General features: G+C 42.4%; 2 protein-coding genes across 4 annotated transcripts in view; one reads left to right on the forward strand and one right to left on the reverse strand.

The window, feature by feature from the left end:
* igdcc3 (immunoglobulin superfamily, DCC subclass, member 3) overlaps positions 1 to 20874 on the forward strand; it is an 81410-nt gene extending 60536 nt beyond the window's left edge. For both annotated transcript variants that reach the window (XM_061759004.1, XM_061759011.1), the window contains 7 exons: positions 12915 to 13162; positions 13835 to 13999; positions 14593 to 14781; positions 15261 to 15365; positions 15465 to 15600; positions 15706 to 15913; positions 18075 to 20874. In XM_061759004.1, the coding sequence (XP_061614988.1) occupies positions 12915 to 13162; positions 13835 to 13999; positions 14593 to 14781; positions 15261 to 15365; positions 15465 to 15600; positions 15706 to 15913; positions 18075 to 18218 (1195 nt within the window). In that variant the 3' untranslated portion in view covers positions 18219 to 20874. The remainder of the gene's footprint in view (positions 1 to 12914; positions 13163 to 13834; positions 14000 to 14592; positions 14782 to 15260; positions 15366 to 15464; positions 15601 to 15705; positions 15914 to 18074) is intronic.
* A 349-nt stretch (positions 20875 to 21223) lies between these two features.
* LOC133474526 (uncharacterized) lies at positions 21224 to 23407 on the reverse strand. Of its 2 annotated transcripts, none has more exons than XR_009787529.1 (2): positions 22955 to 23407; positions 21224 to 22165 (listed from the first exon to the last, which is right to left on the reverse strand). XR_009787529.1 is itself a non-coding variant. In XM_061766318.1 (2 exons), the coding sequence occupies exons 1-2, from the start codon at positions 23206 to 23208 to the stop codon at positions 21770 to 21772; spliced, it is 585 nt and encodes a 194-aa protein (XP_061622302.1). In that variant the 5' UTR covers positions 23209 to 23407; the 3' UTR covers positions 21224 to 21769. The 2 variants fall into 2 exon arrangements, 1 of the variants encoding a protein (XP_061622302.1); XM_061766318.1 differs by having other exon boundaries at positions 21224 to 22100.
* Between the last annotated feature and the right edge of the window lie 1478 nt (positions 23408 to 24885).

A 24885-nucleotide genomic window follows, 5' to 3' on the forward strand; every position in this document is an offset into this window, starting at 1 on the left:
CTTAATATATTTCCAAAGGTGCTATTCACATGAAAATTTCACCAGATGTTTGGAACAACCCAAGTAATCCATATATACAAAGGAAGTGCAACAAATAAGATCAGAAATTAAGTTGTGGGTAATAATGTGAAATGACACAGGGAAAAAGTATTGAACACGCCAACTGGTATTTATTTAATACAATGTACAAAAGCCTTTGTTTGCAATGACAGCTTCAAGACACCTCCTGTATGGAAAAACTAGTCGCATGCATTGCTCTGGTGTGATTTTGGCCCATTCCCCCACACAAGCAAATCTTGAAGGTTCCGTGGGCTTCTTTCTTCTTTGGACCTTGAGTTTCAGTTCTTCCACTCCGTGCATTACTCAGTTTTCCTTGTGACAACAGTACCTGCTAATTCAAGAACCAAGTGGAGGTGTTCAAGTACCTTGGGGTCTTGTTCACGAGTGAGGGAAGAATGGAACGAGAGATCGACAGGCGGATCGGTGCCCCGTCTGCAGTGATGCAGACTTTGTATCGGTCAGTTGTGGTTAAGAAGGAGTTAAGCCGAAAGGCCAGTTCCCGCTGGCCTGGGAACGCCTCTGCCTCACAGTTCTCAGGACCCAGGTTGAAATCTGGCCTTTTTATGTGACCTTCGATTGGCTGGCGACCAGTTCAGGGTGTACCCCACCTCTCGCCCGAAGATAGCTGGGATAGGCTCCAGCAGGCCCGCAACCCTAATGAGGACAAGCGGTACAGAAAATGGATGGATGGAATGATGGGGGGCAGTTGGAGTAAGAATCACTTAATGACCTGATTCATTCTTTTCTTAGTTTAGTTGAGCTCAACTGTGAGCAAGAGCGTTCCCTGCAAATGGCGCCACTCACAGACGGCGACGGTGATTGAGTGCACGCAGGCCTAGCGGGCTTTTTGGCGTCTCTGTCTTGCTGCAGCTTCAGCTACAGCAGCTACAATGGTCTGTCAAAATGTCTTTATGTGAAACCAGACAGTGGTGCCAAAAAAACTGGGAAACTGCTGCCCTAGAGAACTGTGCCAAATCAGCAGATCGCACGGTCCCATACTTAAGGGGCGGTGCTAGATTGAATAGCGCGCTCGTTGGCAACCCCCCAACCTCCACCCATTCCTACTGGCAGTGTGGGCTGGCACAACAACCGTCCTCCCCCATAGATTACAAATAAATAACGTGAAAATTTGCTCACTGGATTATTAAAAATGAGCACCAAGCAACAACTTCTGGTACTCATTTGAGAACCCGACAAAAATTGTTTTAGTATATAAATACAATCTCTATTGTGTTAGCGGCGAGAGAGCTAAGCTAAGCAAGTGAGCTTGAAAGGTTTCAAAGTGACGGGGAGTGCCACGGGTCAAACACACGCATCCTTGTTAATAATTTCACGCTTGCCGTCTTCTCATCTGCCATCCAACAGACGGACCAACGTCTTAAATGTCAATAAAAACAACACACGCATGCACGCGCGCGCGCCCACACACACACACACACACACACACACACACTGTGGTGTCTCGTCGAACGAATAGGGAGATTATGGAAAGGAGTGACTATGTGGAGCGCGGAAAAGGAAACAAGCAAGAGACAAACAAGAAAGTAGCAAAAGTGGTAACTGCTGTGTGCTAACTGAAAAATAAAGCAAAGTAAAACGAATTACATGCGTTTTTCTTGGAAATACATATAAAGTCTGCCATGTGTAAATCCAATGGATTTCCTAGTATCGATACAATCGATCGATTACCTTTTAAAACGATTTAAATCGCTACATTTTCACCTGGAAGGCTAACTTGCTGAGCACTAGTGATGGCAAGATGAAGCTTCGTCAGGCGTCGTAACACTTCAGCCAATTGGTTCGAGTCATGGTTCATTTCTTGACGTTTCAAATGCACATAAACCACCTGCTGGCCATAATAATAATGTATAATCACAGGCAGCTGTATCTTAACCACATAATGTGTGATGCATTGCATTTTTGAGTGTTTTGGCTCTGGTCAATGACAATGTACTACAAAATAATGTTTGACCAAATAATTTCTTGACATAAAGTGTAAAATAACTAATTTTTTAATGTATTCCGTGAGCGTAAAATGTTACCAAAAATGGTAGTATCCTACGATATGTCAGGTTATAATGTTTTTTCTGTCGCTTTAAGCAGACAGAGGACTGTAAAAGTGCTTCTGGAACCAGGATGAAGGCACTGCGTTTGCTTGTGTACCTTGGAGAGTGACGTATTGAACGGGAGAGTTGATAATTTCTTTTAATTCAGAAACAACGGTTTCTCAACAGTTTTTTTTGTTTTATGTGACTCATTCAAGAAGAGGATTATATACATTGGGGGACATTAATTTTTACTCGACTTCCTTGGAACACAATAATAAAATAAGAAACAGTGGAAACTGCGATTGGCTGGCAACCGGTTCAGGGTGTACCCCGCCTCCTGCCCGATGATAGCCGCGTTAGGCTCCAGCGCTCCCGCGACCCTTGTGAGGATAAGCGGCTCAGAAAATGGATGGATGGATGGATGGTAACGGTGGAAAATACAGTTCTTGATAAACAAACCTAATTAATACGTCTGAAGTAATGATAATTATCCTGCGCGGTCCTGCCTGAGGTTCGAACACACGTGACCACTGAGTGACCTCTGGCACATTGCAAGCTATAATCTGTTACACTTGCTCGCTCTGTCCACTGTCTGAGCCATCTCCAAACTCAATAAATACAATAAACTCGCCAAACTAGTAGCCTATACAAACTATAATGTATTTATTATGTATAGTATTGTATCTATTGTGTATGTACATAGTATTGTATATATTTTATCATCTTGCACAGGATAGAGGCTTAAATAACACTTCTTTTACGGGTGCATAGCTTAATAAAGCTATGTAATGTTTGGGACATTAAAGAATCCTATTTGGCATTGCCTGCTTGTGATAAATCCCTGTGGGTGGCATTTCTCCATCGGTTTGGTGGTTTTTACACTGCCTGATTTAATGCTTGTCTTTGTGTGCGTAAACCGTATTGGCTAAATGTTGGATGCTTTCCCATGGTGGTCCCCTTGAGTGCAATGAGTGGTGTAGAACCATGTTTTCACACAATAAAGTCCACATGCTGCAGTGACTGTTTTAGTGGCTTACGGGATATGGCATTTCAAATGCATCTCAAAGATAATTTGGATGATTAATTGCACATTGTACCAACTTGTACCCACCTGCCTTTAATTATAATGTATTTGTATTAACTGCATGGTAGAGCATGTGGTTAACAATTAGTGGCAGAGATGTTCTGGTTCGCATCACTTCTTGGGGAGTTTGTTTGTTGTGTGCTTGCCCGTTATATCATAAACGTACGGCTTCCTACCAAAATCCAAATGTTAAGTGAAGGCTCTAAATTGCCTTTCGATGTGAATCTGAGTCTGAATGGTTATTTGTCTGTATGTGCTACCAGTGATCAACCTCTTACCCGAAGTCGGCTGGGATAGGGCCCAGCTCACCCACAACCCAGAGCAGGATATGCTGTACAAAATCAATGAGCGCATGAGCCGTAAGATTGACTTCACTCAAAGTGGAACTTAATATATAATATATAATATATATAATATAAATCAAAGTAGGCGGCACGGTGGACGACTGGTTAGAGTGTCTGCCTCACAGTTCTGAGGACCGGGGTTCAATCCCCGGCCCTGCCTGTGTGGAGTTTGCATGTTCTCCCCGTGCCTGTGTGGGTTTTCTGCGGGCACTCCGGTTTCTTCCCAGATCCCAAAAACATGCATGCTAGGTTAATTGACGACTCTAAATTGCCCTTAGGTATGAATGTGAGTGCGAATGGTTGTTTGTTTATGTGTGCCCTGCGATTGGCTGGCAACCAGTTCAGTTGTGTACCCCGCCTCCTGCCCGAAGAAAGCTGGGATAGGCTCCAGCACTCCCGCGACCCTTGTGAGAATAAGCGGCTCAGAAAATGGATGGATGGATGGATAAATAAAAGTAATTAATTATAGACTGTGACAAAGGTTTTTGTGTACTACAAACGAAAACATAACTGTTGTCAACATCGCTCAATGTTTCATAGATCTACCATGTGCTTTTCTGTACATTCTGTAACACATGAATTAAAATTTTCCTGTTGGAGCATGCAGGAACCAACCACTACTCCTCGCTTTATTATTCAGAAGTAAGAAGTAGGAAGTAAGTGTATTGCATATGGATAAAAAAGATCAATAGCTGCAGTTGTAGTGTGGCAAATACATTGAGCAGACACCACCATTACTCACATGCACTGATCCACTCCCACTTGCCTCCTCCATCCTATACTTTATTAGTTAGGGAGAAGAAAAAGAGGAGAGGGAGAAAACAAATGAGAGACCGTGCTTTATTGTGTGTGTGTGTGTGTGTGCGGTCATAGAAAAGCAAAGTGAGCAAATTAAAAGATGAAGTGGGCATAGTCAGAACACCGAAGTGTTTCCACTTGCCACTACAGTATTAGTGTATGTATGACCTGCGATAATGTGGGTGTCACGCTTCACAAACTATTCTTTGATTGCTGAGGGGACCAAGCTTCATTTTGTAATCTGCCATTAGCTAATTAGCTCATAAACTCTGCTAGTCGACCATGAAAAGCTTTCTGCCATTCAGAGTAAATTTGCTCCTTTAAAATTTCCAGTGTGTTGTTGTGGTACAAATAGGCATTGTAACTTGGGTAATGAGAATGTTAAAATAATGATAACAAAATGGTTTTACCATCCAGGAAATGTCAAGTTCTTATGGGTCATTGGAGAGAATTTCAAAATAAATATTTTTATCTCGAGGCTATACAGAGTAAATATTTGATTTGTGAGTGTGCTACAGTGAGAAAAAGCTTTGTGTGTGTCAGTACACACTTTTTAATGCCCATTACCCCCACCCGCAAAACTGGAGAGAAATGGTATCACAAAGGATTTAATGATCACAACAACTCAGGCGTGTTTAGGAATGGCAGAGGTAAAGTTGCATTCTGTTTTCTACTTTATTCAAATGAATTAAACTATATATAAACTCTGTACTCGTATTCTGCTTATTCTACATTTTCTGCGTATCCTGCCCACTATATTTTGTAAGTTTTTTGTGACAGGGGTAATACATGCAGGGGGCTGCATAGGCACAACGAAATGTCCCCTCCCCCCCCAAAAAGCAAAACACAACTTAAATCACAAATGGCAATAATGTAAGCAGGATAATGAAAGTTTCATGTCTTTTCCAAAAAATATATCATCATGATTTTGTTGTAATGAGCAATTGTTGCATTCAAAAACACATTGCAATATACAGTGGGTACGGAAAGTTTTTCACTCTTTGTTATATTGCAGCCATTTGTTAAAATCATTTAAGTTCATTTTTCCCTCATTAATGTACACACAGCACCCCATATTGATAGAAAAAAAACATAATTGTTGAAATGTTTGCTGATTTAGCTGAAGAAAAACTGAAATATCACACAGCCATAAGTATTCAGACCCTTTGTTGTGACACTCATATATTTAACTCAGGTGCTGTCCATTTCTTCTGATCATCCTTAAAATGGTTCTACACATTCATTGGAGTCCAGCTGTGTTTGATTATGCTGATTGGACTTGTTTAGGAAAGCCACACCCCTGTCTATATAAGACCTTACAGTTCACAGTGCACGTCAGAGCAAATGAGAATCATGAGGTCAAAGGAACTGCCTGAAGAGCTCAGAGACAGAATTGTGGCAAGGCACAAATCTGGCCAAGGTTACAAAAAAAAATTCTGCTCCACTTAAGGTTCCTAAGAGCACAGTGGCCTCCATCATCCTGAAATGGAAGACGTTTGGGACGATCAGAACCCTTCCGAGAGCTGGCCGTCCGGCCAAACTGAGCAATTGGGGGAGAAGAGCCTTGGTGAGAGCGGTAAAGAAGAACCCAAAGATCACTGTGGCTGAGCTCCAGAGACGCAGTCGGGAGATGGCGAAAGTTCTAGAAAGTTAACCGTCACTGCAGGCCTCCACCAGTCGGGGCTTTATGGCAGAGGCCTCTCCTCAGTGCAAGACACATGAAAGCCAGCATGGAGTTTACTAAAAAACACCTGAATGACTCCAAGATGGTGAGAAATAAGATTCTCTGGTCTGATGATACATTTTTGGATGGCCAGTGATTTCAGATTACAACAGCGTGTTCCTTTCAGCTCACTGGGAGTTTTACCTGAAGCTCAAACAGCCTGTGTTACGTGGATTGCTTTTATTGCTGTGTCGCAGAGTTGCAGAGTAGATGGGAAATCATGGCGCTTGTCATTTTACCTCCTGAACCGAGCCAAAACAAAAGTAATCATGTGTAAATTGTATTCAACTGCTCCGGGCAGGACGATGCCTCTGTTCTCATATATAGAGTATTTTGGTGTTATGACAGGTAAACCTGAATATACTGTGAGTGCAACAGACTCATTTCAATTAATGTATGGTTCGTATGGGAGTGTGTGTTTGTGCAACAATACAATGTTACACCCTTCAGCCCCCCCATCTCTCATGACCTTCAAGAGGAAATTGGACAAGGATAGGAAGGGGAATCGATTGTATATTTCATTCACGCGCACACGCACACACGAACAAACACGTACACACATGGATACATGCACGCACGCACGCAGATTAATCATAAAGCGAGAGAGCATGTATGTACACAAATAGCTCAGCAGTGCCATTATTCATTTTGCACATACCTAAACATAAAAATTCACAGATGTGATGCCCTTTGCACTTTTCATTGGAGGTAAATGCTGGCTGTGATGTCAGCTCAGACTTGGTTAGCTGCTTACCTGTATGTAAATGGACATGGACATTGTTCTTACATCTTGAAGGATGTTAAAACACACACATACCTGTACATACACATACACCTGAGATGAAGACTAGTTCTGGGCGATATGGCCTAAATTTGTTACCACCATTTTTTTTCCCCCTAATGTTGATATTCGATATACTGTATATTGTATTGAAGTTTCTAAATGTATAAAACCGGACCACAACAAATTGATTTACATTATAAAGTAGAAGGTTTATCTAACAATTATGAACATCACAAAGAAATTAATTATTTTTCCCTGCAGGTATTTCAAAATATAATCATCTCAAAATTAGTGATGTACTGAAATGAAAATTCTTGACCAAAACAAAAAAATAAAAAAAATAAAATGGGAAACCCAAGGCCAAAAACAGAAACACCGGTAGAAATTATTAAGTCGATTGTTAGTATAATTCCATTTAGGCCTATGACTGCGGAGCTGCCAGCCTGTAGAAATTCAACAATTTGTCTGAATTTCCATATTTTTTAAAATTATGTCAAGAACATTACAGACGGAGAGTTATTGCAGTATATTATGTAATCCATCCATCCATTTCCAACACCGCTTTTCCTGGTTAGGGTTGCAGGGCGCTGGAGCCTATCCCAGCTGACTCTGGGTGAAAGGCAGACTACACCCCGAACTGGTCGCCAGTCAGTCGCAGGGCACATATAGACACGGACAACCATTCGCACTCACATTCACGCCGTCACTGAGTGGGAACTGAACCCACGCTGCCCGCACCAAAGTCAGGCAAGTGTACCACTACACCATCAGTGACAGTATATTATGTAATAAGATAAAAATAATTCTGCAGTTGCACAACATTATCATTACTCTATAATCGTAAATAAATTATCGCTTCAATATTTGTTACTTTCATCTACTTATTGCATCAACCTTGTAATGGCGGACACATTTGCTGCCAGATGTCGTCTGTTGCATGCTATTTTAAAAATAGCAGTGGTAGTGGGTTTTCATTAAAGACAGTGTTGGGACATGGAGCTGTATAACCAAGAACATAACCTGTAGCACCACTCTATAGTTTGGCTCAGTTATAGGTGTTCATCGCTTAACCCTTAGGTGACAGCAATGCACTTAAACATGTCTAGTCTGCCGGAAATCAAGAAGAAGAAGAGACGAAGAAGAAGCGTGACGTCATGTCAAATGAATACTGTGCGGTGATCTGTAAAGAAAGTCATTAAAAAATGAAATACAAGACCGATTCTTGAGAAAACCCCATGAACCAAATCCGACTGTCCGGAACAGGTAGTTCAGACAGCGACGGCCGGCCCACTGTGAAACTATTTCGTGATTGCACCAGCAATGAAGCTAGTTGCTCATGCTAAGATAAACAACCGGTGAAGCACTTTCTATCTTGTCCCTGATCGGCAAACTACTATCTTATCTTATCCTCCTACCCCGTTCACGGAGTGAACACAAAAACACATGCGCTTTAACTGCCACAACGATGGCCCACACCGTTGTTTTGCCGAGGTTACAGGAACGGCACATAGAGTCGCAGCTCTCTTTAGCGTGATAGATGCGTCACACTTGATAACCTGCTTTATCTTCCGGTGATTTTTACACGGATATGCCTGTCAGCATCTTTCATACACAGACGACAGTTGTTTCCAAATGATAGACGTTACGTGCCCTTTTTTCGGACAATTCTGGCTCACGAGTCGTTAGTGTCTTCTCTTCCATATTGTCTCCACGCAACAATAGCTGCCACGGAAGTTTCATGGGGCATCGAAATCTCGCGAGGTATTGAAAAGTAGAGAAAATAAAATCTATGGTCCTCTTTTTCCATGTCGAGCATTAATAAAATATCGATCAAATTGAGCTTCACGATATATCGCCTAGCACTAATGAAGACAGACTTGTTTCAAGTATGTTTTTTGACTTTTTCATTATAACCATTATTGCATTGCTTTTTGAGAGTTAGACAACTGCACTGTGGTTGTATGACCAACTTTGCAACTGAAATTCTATTGATCCTTGTGGAATTGTGTATGAAGGCTTGATAATGGGAAAGAAGGGAAAACGGTTAAAGAGTGTTTTGGAAGTAAAGGTAGTAGGCTTCTTTGCAAACTGCACATTTTTCTAGAAAATACTCTTAAAGGGTCTTTCTTTTCGTCTTCATTCTTTTTAGTTCACTTTCTTTCACCAAGAGCAGTTGTTTTCTTGTTTCTTGCAGCCACACTGCACCCTACAGCTGACCCTGCATGAATCATAGAGAGCTAGGGCCAGGGCTTTGGCCTTGACCTCTGACCTTGCCTGTAATCAGTCATACCATCAGGCCCTTCCCTCCTCTCAGGCCACAGACAGCTCATTGACCGTCTCCCCTCCACTTTCCCCCACCTTTTCATCCTCTTCATCTCTTTGTCCCTTTCCCTCGTGCTGCATTCAGAATGGCCGTGCTGTTTTTTTTTTTTTGCTTTTTGTTTTTTTGATGGGGTGCTGCTCCGAGACAATGGCGAGCAAACACGCCCTCAGAGATGGAACAACAGACCCAAGGCCCCACTGTCAGACACACTGGCCTTATGCATCAATCCGTAAAACGACCTTGAACTGATGGGTAAATGATGGTGTCATCCTGTCAGAAGAGGACAGGCTGGCTTTGGCGCTCATGCAAGCCAAGCAAACATCTCCCTTCCCCCATTCCCCAAATCCCCAAACACTTTGTCTTTCACTCTTTCCATCAGTTTATTTGCATCTTGGGATACTTTATAGCTAAGAAACTTACAATCAAGATCAGACTATCACCTTTTATAAAAAGTCAATTGCTGTTTCATGTGATATTTGTGACACAATAGGGATTTAGCTATAAGCTCGCCCGATCCCATTCATCCCTCTTGTATTTTTTTCCTTGTAGGAAGGAATGTGGTTTACATTTACAGCTGCAGCATGACTAACTAACACCTACTTCAAACAGAAGCACTTTGGGGGGAAATAATCACCACACCCATCAGCTACCACTGATCTTTACAAAGTGTAAAAAACAAAAACAAAAAAAAAACACCCAGTTAGCCCAAACAAGATGCCAACATCTAGTAGAAAAGCCAATTTAAATTGCCATCAAATATTTAGCTCCATATTTAAGCATCGAACAAAAAAATTAAATAAAATCCACTTTCACAAAGGACACTTGATCTTACTGAGATGGGTCAATATTTTGTGCTGCAAATTCTTAGAAATACTGAATTAATAGCTCTCTGACAGTATGAGTTTACGTGATTTTATTATCATCATAAGAGCAATGTTTAACACGACTATTGTATTGGGTCTAATTCAGCTTGTGAATGTATTGTTGTAACTAGTGAGTGTTTTAAAAATAAATACAACAACACACACCCAACACTGCAACAAGAAAGACATTTCTATCATCTTTTCCCCCTTGCTTTTCAAATGGGGAGAAGACGGAAAACGGCATTCTGAATGTCAGACAGACCTTTTGCCAACTGATGTGGAATTTCATAAGCATACACATCGGCAGTATCATTGTGTGTGTGCATGTTTGTGCAAAAACACGGTTGGGCGCAACTGTACCTGCCAAAAACAATTAGCATATTGATAGGTTTCCTCTGAATTCCCCTCACACTCGCCAAGTATTTTCTTAACGGCATCAGGTCAGGCTTCCCCAGCGGCCCCTCTCTCATCTATGGCGCCTGGTGAAGTTGCCTGTCTGCAAACACTCCATCTGTTGCTGAAATGAAAGGCTGTCAGAAATGTGATGGCTGAGTAGTGAGTGGCTGGCTGGCGACTGCGGCCACCTCTGGGGTCAGAGGTGAGATTCGCTTAGAGAGGGCGTTAATACAAAAGGCCTCTTTGACCTGATAATTTTCCAGATTGAATCCACTTGGAGGACAGAAGAGTATAATTATGCCTCCAACGCACAGTTTATCCTGACCCTTATAACAGTATGACTGTAATTGTACGTATGTATTTTGAAAAGCAAATGGAATGATTCACCTCTCCATCTTGGCCTGCTGACCAAAAAGAGCACTCCCTTCTTTCCACAAATGTATCCTGACAAACAAAAGTGAAGCTGCTTGCAGGTCAGCAATGCCTGTTGTCCTGAAATACCACTTTTTATATGTCCAATCAAATAGATCCACAAGATTGCAAGTGACGTATTATGCACTCTGACGAAAGCTCCTGTTTTTGCGCTCACGAAATTGGTGTCGTGAAACTAATTTCCACAGATAAGAAAACCGAAGGCCGCAGGATTTTGCCACTCTAGTTGAAATGAAATATCTTAATAAATTATTCATTAATTTTCCGTACCGCTTATCCTCACTAGGATCGTGGGCGTGCTGGAGCCTATCCCAGCTATCTTTGGGCGAGAGGCGGGGTACACCCTGAATTGGTCGCCAGCCAATCGCAGGGCACATAGAAACAAGCAACCATTCACACTCCCATTCACACCTAGGGGCAATTTAGAGTATTCAATCAACCTAACATGCATGTTTTTGGAATGTGGGAGGTAACCGAAGTACCCGAAGAACACCCATGCAGGCACGGGGAGAACATCCGCCTCACAGTTCTTAGGTCCCGGGTTCAAATCCGGCCTCGCCTGTGTGGAGTTTGCATGTTCTCCCTGTGCCTACGTTGGTGTTCTCCGGGTACTACGGTTTCCTCCCACATTCCAAAAACATGCATGGTAGGTTAGTGAAACTCTCTAAATTGCCCGTAGGTGTGAATGTGACTGTGAATGGAAGTTTTTTTATATGTGCCCTGCCAGTTCGGGATGTACAGTACCTGCCTCTCGTCCAAAGTCAGCTGGGATGGGTTCCTCACGACCCTGGTGAGGATGATAAGTGGTTCAGAGGATGGATGGATGGAATATTCAATTACCTGCTCACTTGGTGGTTGGTACCCACCCACTCAACTCAGCTACTACGTTTTACAACAAAAACTATCTTCATAATTTATGATGTAACATATTGGATTAAATAGTCAAGTTTGCGGTCACTATTGCCAGAATGTGCTCGAGCGATGTACATAATCTTCAAGTGAATCGAAGGGGTGAGATCACGTTCCCTATTAGTGGGCCAACAATCCAACCCTTGGTGAATTCTGCTTCACAATGATAGCAAGACTTTGAAAGATCCTAACACGACATTGCTAAGAACGCTTACGCTTGGCCGCCACAAGTCACTAAACTGGTGATATTGCCGAGGACCAATCAGAGCAAAGCTGTTTCCCATATTTAAATAGGAATAACAGAGATCTAATTAAAGCAAAGTTTGTTTACATATCAAGTATTCATGAGAAATCTGGCCGTCTCAGATGCCAGGCAGAAAAGACCAATAAGAATACCTTGAAAAATGGCATCATGGGCATTTCCAACCCCAAATTCTTGCAAACCCGATAAAAGGACATCAAAGACTATAAAAAAATAAAATAAAAACATTGATGGAAGGGGACCTTTAAATTACGTGTACTGTGGAAGCTCCAAGGCCAAACACAATCCACAGATTGACCTTCAAATGCAATCCACAGCTCTCACCAATACCTTTTTGAGGGCACAAGACTGTTGCGGATGAAAGGATGCAATTATTGCTGGTCAGTCTGCACCTTATCCCCTCATTCGTCCGGGGGTCAAAAGCTGGTCACAAACGATTGTGTTAAGCTGTGTTTAAGGACAATATATATGCATGGACAAGTTTGCAATTCCAAAACACATGTGACAGGAAAAATGTGTTTGTGTTGACGGGCTTGTATGGAGAAGGTTTCTCTGAAAAAAGATTAAGAAAGATTGTGAGAACATATTGGTCAATCAGACCCATTCAAATGTTTTTTTTTGTTGTTGTTTTTTTTTCGAAATTAGACACACAATGCATTTGATTTATGCAGCCAAAAATCATGCATGCTGCCTCCTTCAAATAGTGTATCCTTTGTGTAGTAATGTTCTTTGTCACTTGACTAGCACAATTCCTGGAAAATAGAGACTTGATTTTTGTTGGAGAGGTAGTTCGGAGACAAGCACACAACATTTATGTGACGACACATCTGTGAGCTCGTATGGGTTCCTGTTCCGACATCAAGCTCATTTTCTCTCTGCCTCTCACAGCACACTGACGATATACAGCATCAGCCAGGACGACGAGGCCATCTACCAGTGCATTGCTGAGAACAGCGCCGGCTCCACGCAGGCCAGTGCGCGCCTCACAGTGCTCTGGGCCGACGGACTCCCTGGTGTGCCCACCAACGTGCAAGCTAAGGCCCTCTCACCCACCACCATCCAGGTGTCCTGGAGGGAGCCCGATCAGAACACACAAGACATCATCGGTTATGTGCTCCACATACGCAAGACCCCAGGTGAGGATGCAATCAAAAGCCAGAGTGCAAAATGCAAATGACTTGTACGGATGTTAGTGCATGACTCCTGCCTTGTCAAATTAAGGGTCAATTCAAGGTAGTTGCTGAAAATTCAAACTGCAGTAGAAGATGGAGAGTTCATAAAGATACAATATAATAATATTTCATCTGAACATATTTATGATCAAAGCATTTGGCTGCACATATACTAACTATTAGAAGAGTCATACGTTATATATTGCTTAGTCCCACCTGCTCTTCTCCTCAGTTCATCTCCCTCATGTGTAATTAAAGGCCAGAGTCATGAGCCAATCAGGTTGCAGCAATTACACTTCCAGGATGGCATGGCCTGAGGTAGATTGGCCGTTATGGACGGGTATCTCTGGATTAAGAGCAATGAAATGCAATAACACGCCCCCTTTAACGCCCCCTTCTCTAACTTTGGCCACAATTCCTCAGACCATCAAGGCCAAACTAGATTAGCTATTCATTAAGAGCCAGCAAAACCAGTGAATAGGCAACAACTGTTAATCGATGATAGAAACCCATGTATATACCTCTCTTGATCTTTTTTCAATATAACATGAATGCAAAATCAGAATCTAATTTCACCCTTATTTCTCTGTGACTTCATCTTCTTTGACCGCATTTCTCTCCATCGCTCGCAATCAGACCCAGTGGAAATGGAGTATGAGGAGGCAGTCAGTAAGGTGATGCTGCAGCAGATCATCCGAGATCTCGAGCCTTCCACGAGTTACACCTTCTACGTCAAAGCCTACACGTCCCGTGGGGCCAGCAAACCATCAGACAGTGCCACAGAGAGCACTCATGGGGAAGGTGAGAGCACAGAACTAAACATGCTCTCACACAGAATACACAGAATCTGTTGCACCAGTAACAGAAGCACTGAAATACACAGCAGAGAATGTTTCTTCTTGTATTATGCAAAGGAATAATATTTTGTGTCTGTGGATCCAGACCCAGATCACACAGATGCACACATACAGGCAAGGGAAAACGATGATGATGATGATGATTGGAACGTGAGTGGGACAGTATTGCACCCCTGAGCTGAGTTTCTGGGGCTTCAGTGCCTTGCAGCTCTCCGATTGCGGACTAGTATCTCCCAACTGCCAAGTCCCAGTTATCATATTTTTTTCTATTAGTAGGATTTGAATTTTGGACACTGTCCTTACAAACTGAGCTGCTATTTAGTGTATGAGGCATAGAAACTTGTCTATACTGTAGACACATTATTTGGAATCTTCTAGCATTTTGTAGTTCTTTCTCAGGCAAAAGAATTTGGCAAAAAAAAAAAAAATGCCCTAAATCAACACACTTTGAAAGTATGATTTTAAAAAAGATGGCAATGGCAAACATATCTGCTATTTCAACATGTTTGATGATTTTCTTTTTGTATTGTGTTGCAGTTCCAGCACCTCCCTCCCTCTTCGCCAAAGTTGTGAACAGCAGCGTGGTGCAAGCAATGTGGGAAGCTTCCACCAAGATGGGTCAACACCAAGGCTTCCGACTATATTACAGAAGAGCCCACACAGCAGTGTTCACTGGTCCCATTTTCTTACCACGCAACGCTACTCAGTACAACATTACTCAGCTGGGTGAGATCTTTCATGACGTTCGGGACCTAACAGATTACTCCTTCAACATATTCATAATATGGGTGATAAGTTAAGGTTTTCACTAAAGAAAATGTGCTACAGTGGACCCTCAGAGGTCAAGCACAGTCTTGTGCAACAAGACTGACCTTTAATTTGTTGTGATTTCGAGTTCATTTTCCTTATTTTTCTTCATCTTTACTATTTTCCTTATTCACTGATATTCTCTGAGACCATTCTGAAGGACCAGACTGCTCAAAGAAGGCAAAAAACACTTACTAAGTACATTGTTGGAAGTTAAAAAGGAAGAGACCGGCTCTTGCCAAGTCCTCATATTATCTTGCTCTGGTTTTGTTCAATTTACTTTGGTGTTAAAAAAAAGAAAAAAGAAAGTTGTTCGACACCCAAAAAATAAGAGTTTCTAATTGTACAATGAGTTTGTAATTTGACTCATGGTGTGAATATGTGTATCTTCTATCCAGACCCTTCACTGGTTTATGAGATCAATCTGCTGGCATACAACCAACACGGTGATGGCAATGCCACAATGCGTTTTGTCTCACTTCGAGAGGCATTGGAGAAATCTGGTGATTGCTTTGCACACACACAGCCTCAAACTTACCTTTTCTGTGATTAAAGCTTTATATCCCTGCATTGTTTGAACATGACATGTCGTGTCTCGCCAGTTCTGGATGCCTCCTGTGACTGTGTGCAAGATGAACAGAGCAAAACCTCCACCACAGGCATCATAATTGGCATTCACATTGGAGTCACCTGTATCATCTTCTGCATTCTCTTCCTCGTCTTCAGCTACCGTGGCAGGTGTGTTCACGATAACAACCTGATGATAACCAATGTTAGGCATTAATGTTGGTATGTCATGTGCAGCTGACTTGTGTTTTAAAGTGAGGTTCTGGTGATCCTCAGATTGATGATGTGTAAGGAAGTTCAGGCCACCCCCCAGGCAGCACACAGCACAGCACTGGAGTCCTCTTCTTCCCAGGAGGGCTATGGGCTGAACACAGCCACCAGAAGAGAGATGATGGTCAATTGCAGCGCAGGAGGAAACAAAGTGGTTGACAGCAAAGAGCTGGAGAGATTCTTCCCTCAGTCCAACACACAAGACCCACGCATGGTGAGTCCTTACAGCAATGCTGCTGCTGGGCTGATGACACGATTTGCATTTGTAAACCCACCTCCTAGAACATAGCAGGGGTGGACTGGGATTAAAAAAGAATAATAATAATCGGCCATGGCATTTGTGGCTTAGACCACCCCTCATAATTAGCTTAGGACAGCAGACTAGTAATTATGTACTGTATGTGTTCCCTGAAGGAATGTATATTACAATTATTCCACACCCAAATCTAATTATTGTGGTGAGGTGTATATATCTATTATGCCGTATGTAGCTCTCTTCTCAACTGCTACCTCGACGGAGAGGCTATTGCAATTTATAAAGTGGTCGATTGAAATCATTAAAAAAGTAAATTAAAAATAAAAATATTTCAACTTTCTGGAAAAACTGTGCCACAATCTAAACCACTGAAACCCTATAGTATGGGACTATTCAACTAAAACTTGCTGTTCCATCTTATTTCATTGGGTTCTATTTATTTAGCGCTATTCAGTATCTTAAGGTTACATTTGATTTTTTTTATCGTAATCGGAACTTCTCTGGCTTTATATTTCTTTTAAAAGATTATGCATATCTAGTATTTCCACTGCCTTCATGCCACCTTTGTACTAGTCATTTATAGTAGTAGCTAGTATCTATGAAGAAATATAGTTTTGTGACAAAATATAGCACTTTCAGCATATAAACAGCATGTTCCCATAATGTCTGCTTTAAGTCAATGAATTGATTTCTACAGTGATTAAGAGGGTTGAGTGCCCACTGTTTAAATAAATCTGTCATCCACCACACATGTCCAAGGAACTTGAGTGTCTGTCTGCCTGCTTCTGCACCGATCAGATTTACCAAAATCGCGTTAGATCCCCATGCCAAAACTTGTATGGTATCGTATGAGAAGGTGTAAGTTTAGACGGACTTTCTGACACCTTAACTTCACGCCATCACCACCCAGCATGGGGGAGGCGGGTCTGCCAATGTGCAGAGTCTTGCGCTCACACGAAAATAAAATAGATCCCTTGGTCAACAAATTGTCACATGCGCCGGGTGGATGCCAAATGACACAGCCTTGTTACGTCGGTATATGCCCAGCCTGGTGCAGACCAGTCTGCCAAATTGGAAAAAATGCCGGCGAGCCTTGTGCTTGCACAAAAATCAAGACACGCACCATTTACACTCTGCCGCACGTTGCGCAGTCTACGAATATGGAGCCCATAGTGTCATATCACCATCCCTCGCTTGATCCATTCCTTGGTTCTCGTTCAACTTTTTTTTGTTGGTTTTTGTTTTTGTTTTTGGGGCCATTTTAGGTCAAATTCTAAGTTGAGTTCATTTGAGTTCCAAGGGTCAACTGTATTTCTTGGTGTGTGATAGCAGTAATCTGTCTGAAATTTGCTGGAAACAAATGTATCGTCACAAACTGTCCTCAAGTTGGAGCATATAGAGTGGGTGTCATTTGAAAGAGGCAGAGGGCACCACAGTAAGATACCAAACATTTTTGGGTTAAATCTCATGTCGGACAGCTCAGAGAACCAGCATGTGGAGACATAATGCCGTAAGCCTTTATGTCCTACAGCCACAAACATAATTGATTAAATCCTTTAGAAATGTTATATTTTTTGCACATTTGTGTTAATTCTTATCTCAGCTATACTTTAAGTTCATTTTGTGAAAAAATGTAGTTTCAATTTATACTTTCGTCACCCCAACACACAGCTTGGGCTCTGGTACTAGTCCTCTCGAGAGGGGTTGGACTATTCCACTCTGGCACACCGCCTCTGACCGCCTTCGAGTGGCCAGATGTGTACTGACCGTTGTTTGTGCCTATGCACCAAACAGCAAAGTACCCACCCTTTTTGGAGTCCTTGGAGGGGGTGAAGAGAGGGACCCTGGTGGGGACTCCCTCGTTCAGCTGGGGGACTTCAATGCTCATGTGGGCGATGAAAGTGGGCCCTAGAAGGGCGCGACTGGGAGGCCAAAAACTCACACTTGAGTAACTTCTTTTACTCAAATGAGGAGTTTCAGTTCAACAAAACAATGACATGTAAAATAAAGTTGCCTGAGATGAATAAAATCGTCAATAGAATTGACTGTTAGTGTCAAAGCAAGTTGATGATGGAAATTAACAGTTTTTCTGTCTTTCTTTCTGTACATGGGCTTTCAGGCTGACAGAACCCTCTTGACCTACTCCCCAAATGACACGCAGCTGTCCACAATACCACTGGACGAGTTCACTGTCGAGCGGAACACAGAAACACATTTCCAAGAGTCTTCTGCAACACGAACAGCTCAACGGAACCAATGCTAATCAATGTATGAAATGTCTACTCAGATTCTCTCTGACTCAGGTTTTCCTTTTAGTAGGTGGCATTTTGTGTCGAGATTTTTATTGGTAAGTTAAGAAGTTCTAGAGAGCCTAGAACTGGTTTTGGGCAAGTTGTTTTTCGACAGGCTTACCAGTTAAGTGTTCTTTACGCTCACTGTCTGGTCATTAGTTTATTTTCTGGTGTTCCGCAGCACACAGAAGAGAAGCCCCAAATGTCCTTGTTATACAAAGATGATTTCATTTTTTAAGTTTTTAAATATATATTTACATACATATACTGTATCTTTAGCATCTCTATGTCAAAGTGGATATACTGGTCTTATCGCTACTTCTCTGTGGATGTCAAAGATGCCTTCTGCCTGCTCAAACATACCAACGATTCCATCTTGTTGCTCACAGAAGACCTCACCCTTCTTCCAGGGACTCAGTCAGTACTGTCTCAGGACTTTTTTTTCCCCCCGCCCATTGTGAATTCTGGGCCATCCTACAAGCTCTGGGCATGTGTGAACCTTTTATTCAACAAAAACCTACCTCAGCCGGAATGAATGTGTTGTGGGAAGCCTTTAGGGACTTTATCTTCCCCTGTGTTCACACTAACTGTACATACAGATGAACTGATGGGTCAGAATTACAAGATCAGGTGCCGCACTACCTCAGATGTCAAGAATCGTCCCTCCTCTTTGTGCTTGTTAAAGCAAATGAAAAACGAGTATCCAACATAAAGCACTTCCAAATGCTGAAGTTAATGTTCTACCTCAAAATAACATTGTCAATGTTGTCACTGTTGTAGTTGATCTTTGTCTGTTTATTGCAAAATGAAAATTGCTTACCTCCTCTGTTTGAAGAATTTGGTGTCTATAGAAAGAAGGTCATTCAGTACCACATGCAATATATTGTAATGTGCTATGGATTACATTGTTTTAGCCATGCTGTTCCATTTTTAAAGTTTTCATTTTACTATTATTTTTATTTTACATTTTTTTTGTAAATCGTTACATCAGTAGAACAAAACACTCAGCAATGAACCTAACATTTTCCAGACAATTTACTGCTAAATGTGATATTTAATGCTCAATTAGACAACCGCAAAATGACGCAAATTAGTGGTATGACTGTGTGCGTGTGCGTGTAGATGTTGCTTATGTGCAAGTCTGAATTTGTGTTAATTAAAACACGAGCACAAATCTGATTAAACTGCCAAGACATTTTACACTTTTGCTAGCATAGTTCAATATTTGTGTCAGTCATTTACTGAGTCACTTGCTGAGAGTAAGATGAGAAGGTCAATGCCATTTTTTAAATTAGATTGTGAAGAGGAGTAGGTGCTAGTTTCAATGCAGCAAGACATACTGTACTAGGACTTGCATTGCTCTTAATAGTTAAAATTTCTGTCACCTCTTTTGGTTCCCCAAATAAATCCTGGGAAGGGAATAGCAAAATAAATTGTGTTCTTTTTACGATACTAGGTTGTCTGTTAAACCTAGTACATGACGACATCCATCCATCTATTTCCAATGCCACTCCTCTTCACCAGGGTCGAGGGTGAACTGGAGCTTATCCCAGCTGACCTCGGTCAAGGGGCAGGCTACGCCCAGGATCCGTAGGCAGTCAACCGCAGGATCGCATGTTGCACATAGACAAACAACCTTTCTCACTCACATTCACAACTATAGGCAGTGATCCTAACTTGTGGTACATGACAAACTAGTCCAGATATGCAAATTTTAAGTTGAAGTGAAATGTCTTTCTATAGCCTCAAAGAGGATACTTCCACTAGCAATACATTTTTTCATCCATTTGACTCAGCATTTATCAGAAGCACTATATCCTTCCGATTATTCTTTTTGAAGACTGAAGTAATTCGCTCATTAGAGAAATGTGTAAAATGTTGGGCTATGGTTTTATCGATGGCCTTTTACATCCAAAACAAACTAAAAAGTCGCCAACCTCTAACGTTCACAAGAAAGCGGAAACATTTCCCCCAAATTCTGAATTATTCAGTATCATTGAATCTTTGGTCTCAGTAAGCTACTCCAACTCCTTGGAAAAAATCACATTGAAATGAAGGCGCTGACGACACGTGAGAGTTGTTGATCATGTTAGCCTACCTTTAAATTCTTCTCGAAACTATCATCGGTGCCCTTCTGTCTTCTCTAAACACTCATATCAGGGCCTCATGGTCTTCATGAGACAACATTAATCTCTCCACAGTTCTAGGTTGTGTGGCGTCACAGGGTCTCGCTCTGGTATGCATTATGGTTACCTACCTCAGTAGTTTCTGTCCTTTTGTTCAGGTCTTAAGGAGTCATGCAGAGTAAAAACATAAGTACACAAATATACGGTGGATACATATGTAAATATATTCAAATAGTCAGCATTCACTGGATGGTGAACTAGTCAGGATTGCACACAAACAGTATACAAACACACAGAAAACATTGAATGCCTCTTTTGTGCACTAATTATTGAAAAAAAGTTCTTGTTCTTGCTTAGCTCCTAGTTGATGTGAATGTGTAACTTTATCAAATGATTTTTTTTCATATCAAAATTGTTAAAATTATTTTTGTCACTGGTGTTTTAATTCACTGTTTACCTTTGAATAAAGCAAACTGTGAAGTGGGTGGCACTTACAACTCACAGTACACATAAGAAAGTTTGTTTTTTTGTTTTTTGCTCGGAGTGGGTCATATATACTATTGACACCGCCATTCTCCATATTCATCGCTCATACTTTTGAGAACATCATGTTAGCTACTTAAATATATTCGCAAAGCATAGGGAATACTATACAGTAGTGTGTGCATTTTTACAATATATTTTAGGTGTTGTAATGTTCCTTTACCCTCATTTGTCCATCACAAGTATTCTACATTTCCTTTGTACACAATTGCTTTGTGTGTCATGAACATGGTTAGGGCGACGGCGAGGAACGCAAGGCAAGAACATGGTGGACCCAATTGCAAGGAAGCAGGGAGGCAAGGCAGGAGTGCGGGAATCTCAAAATAATAATATTTAATTCCAAAAACAAAGGAAAACAAAGATCATGAAAAAGTCTAAATGCTAAATTAACAAAGTCCAAAATCTAAACACAAAGTAACAAAGAAACACTTGAGTGAACCCAAAACAAGAAACAAGACATGACTGGTGAAATACCTGAGCGACAATGACATGGCAAGACATGTGACAACGACAATGAACCGACGAGAACTAAAAGAAACCAGGGAACTAAATACAAACAAATTGACGAGACAACGAGGAACACCTGGACAAGACGAGTGGCTAGAGAGAGCTGATTGGTCGACAAAGTAGACGAGAACAGGTGGACACAACAACCTAATGAGCACACGACAAACATGGAACACAGGAAAACATTGAACAAAACTAAACACAACCCAAACCAAAACACAGACCATGACAGTACCCCCCCTCTAAAGGAACGGATCCCAGACGTTCCCCAAACAACAACCAAAAAGACATCAACCCAGGGTGGGCGGAAGGGGGCCTGGAGGAGGGTACAGAGTCCACCCCTCAGGTCAGTCTGGTGGCCATCCAGGCCACCCGAGGTGAGGTGCTTGGCTGAGCGGGTCAGGAGGTCGTCCAGGACGCCAAGCACCAGGGTCTTTACAGGGCCATTCAGGCGGACGGCCACGGTGCCGAACCCAATGGTAATGCAGGGGCCAGGCAATAGGGTTGGGTGGCGGCCGCTGGACGAGCGCCGCCGGAGCGTGGTCGGGTGGCGGCCGCTGGACGAGCGCCGCCGGAGCGTGGTCGGATGGCAGCCGCTGGACGAGCGCCGCCGGAGCAAGGACGGGTGGCGGCCGCTGGACGAGCGTCACTGGAGCAGGGTCAGGTCTTACTGTGAATCTATGACGTGGAAACAAGGAATGCTGGAACGCGACGACAAGGTACAACGAACTGGCCAGTTCGTTCTGTCATGAACGGAACACAGGAAAACATTGAACAAAACTAAACACAACCCAAACCAAAACACAGACCATGACAGTGTGATATTTACAAACATCCTCCATATTTCTGGTAATCCAAATCTAGTTTTGTAAACATTCTCAATGTTGTTGTTGTATTTTTCCCTTTTGAGTGGGAATTAATCCAATCAAATTCAAAAGATATTATACCACATGATTCATACAGTTGTAGCGATTATGTATGAAATAAGAATTGTAATTAATTTAGGATAAAGTAATAAGCCGGGAGCGACCTTTGCGTTACTTCCGGTTTATCGTAAAATTCGATTTGATTGTTAAAATCAAACTCATGTCTCAAAGGGCACCACGTTAAGGATAACTTAAGTTTAACTTTAGGCGAAATGACGGCAAACCTTTTTAAATCAGTCTCACAATCTGGAGGTTGCTACACCCTACGACATTTTGAGTCCTAGTTTACAGAGGTCTACTTAAATTCAGAACACACACAAAATACAACTAAGAGTGGAATTTTATGGTATATTTAATGAACTACAAACTACAAAAAGAAAATAACACTAAGGGCAAACGAAAGAAAGAAAATGAGGCATACAAAAATGGAAAAGAGGACATCATGTGTGTGGTCGCTGGGCTAAACTAAATGAGCGTGTGAGCGTTTAATGCGTTGAGTCAGAGAGTGAGAAGGCAAAGTTGGGATTTCGTACGAAGCTAGTAATTTCCCCACAATTATTAAGCACCGATGTTGTACATCAAGTAAGGATTGCAGTGTCGACTCACGAATGCAGATCAGCTGGTCTTTGGGGGTAGTCTCTCTGTGGAAGGTGCTCCGGAAGCCACGTGGCAGATTTGGTTGCAGATGAAAAAGATGTAAAGAAATAAAAACAAAGGGAACAAGAGAGGCGGGAGAAGAACAATGGCTGGTCGTCACGCCTTCTTGGGAGAACCGGACGTCTCTCTTCCTGCCTCTTTCGTGGCTCGCTGGCAATTTCAGAGCGATCCCGCTTGGCTGGGAGCGGACCCGGTACCTTCATAGTAGATGAAGCTTAGCGGAGGCCCACGTTTAGGCTGGGAAGCCATGTCCGTTCGATCCCGGCTCGCGTTTACCAAGCCCTGTGCCCGCACAAAAGGGGAAACGGGGGAGGGGTGGCCGACGGCCAACACGGCTGGCGAGCTGCCTGCGAGCTACGAGGAGAGGAAAAACAAGACTAGCCTGAACTCAACTCCCTGAGAAAGGTGTGAGTTTAGAGTTAAATTCCCCAGGGGTAGGGCGTAGGAAGAGGGAGTGCCAAGTTGGAGAAGACCACACCCATCAGTCTGAATATTGTCTAAAAATTTGAGTCTTTAAAATGGTCTTTAAAATAATATTAATCTAAAACACTCCCAACTTTGTACTCTCACGCATAGGATCATTGTTTAAACTTTGGTCGTGGAAGATGGGTTGCTTATTGTTCAATACAACATTTCGTACTGTTTGATTTCAAATCATGAACAGCTTTCAAAATCATGCAGAGGACCTGTCAAAGTGAGAATGGGGACACAGACACCAAGGCATACATTTGGAATATTTCTACAGACTTTGCAAGATATAAAAACGGACATTTTATCTTCTGTTAACAAACATCAGAGGCACACCCACAAGTTCTGGCGTTTGCAGTTCCTCTCAACGCCAGTGGGTGGAGCCTCACGCGCATCGGTGGATATTAACCACATAGCCTTCCCCAACCATTTGGTCCGGGAAGGGGTCAGTTTTTACTGACAGGAATCAAGATTAGACGGGAAGCTGCTAATTAGGTTAAGGTCCACTTGGCGTGCACCAGGCCCGGTCCTAGTCGCCGTCTCACAGCAGGGCAGCGTGGAGGAGTGGGGGTTCTCAGGTGGTCGTGAGTCTCTGTAACGCCTCAAAGTTGTCCGCCACACAGTATACAGTACCTGTATATGTCTTTATTTGGAGTGGCTTCTTATTACCGTATTTTCACGACCATAAGGCACACTTAAAAGTCTTACATTTTCTCCAAAATGGACGGGGCGCCTTATAGTGCGGCGCGCCTTATGTGTGCACAGATCTATAAATGTTGTTGTGTGATGAGCGCTCCGCTTGACTGACTGGGAGTATTTCCTGCCAACACGTTGCTTATACAGAGGAAAAGCGGACGTGGCTGAGGACTGCATGCGGGCGTTAAAGGGGGAAGGGTGCGTGTGAAGGAGGACACTAAAGGCACGCCCCCAGTAGGTATATAGCGCCAGTAAGTGCATTGTGCAAAACAACATCGGTTTGGCGAAAACTGCGGTCAAGCCAGCCTCCACTCGTAAAGTAGCAATCAAGCCAGCCGCCCATACTTTTGTTCATACTAGGCATTACGGTAATAAATCGCCAACTCGCAGCGAAAGCCACCTTCAAAATAAAAGCCTACCAATAATACGGACGTCAATGCTCTTCGGTTAAGCAATGCAACCAGAAAAGTTCATTTGAATCTTGAGATGCATTATAAAAATGTAGTTTATTAGTTTTCGGAGACTTTTATTTTCAAATACAATATCAGATCTTCATCAGTCCTTGGTGGTCTGTCACACAGATCTGGACTTGGTTTGCGATACCAATGGGATTATGTTTGGGTGGCTTTGGCTCAGTAGGTAGAACAGGTTCGAATCCCTGCTACGACTGTCCGCATTTTCAAAGTGTCCTTGGGCAAGACACTGAACCCTAATTT

This window comes from Phyllopteryx taeniolatus, chromosome 2, assembly GCF_024500385.1.
Source record: "Phyllopteryx taeniolatus isolate TA_2022b chromosome 2, UOR_Ptae_1.2, whole genome shotgun sequence".
Classification (NCBI taxonomy): Eukaryota; Metazoa; Chordata; class Actinopteri; order Syngnathiformes; family Syngnathidae; genus Phyllopteryx; species Phyllopteryx taeniolatus.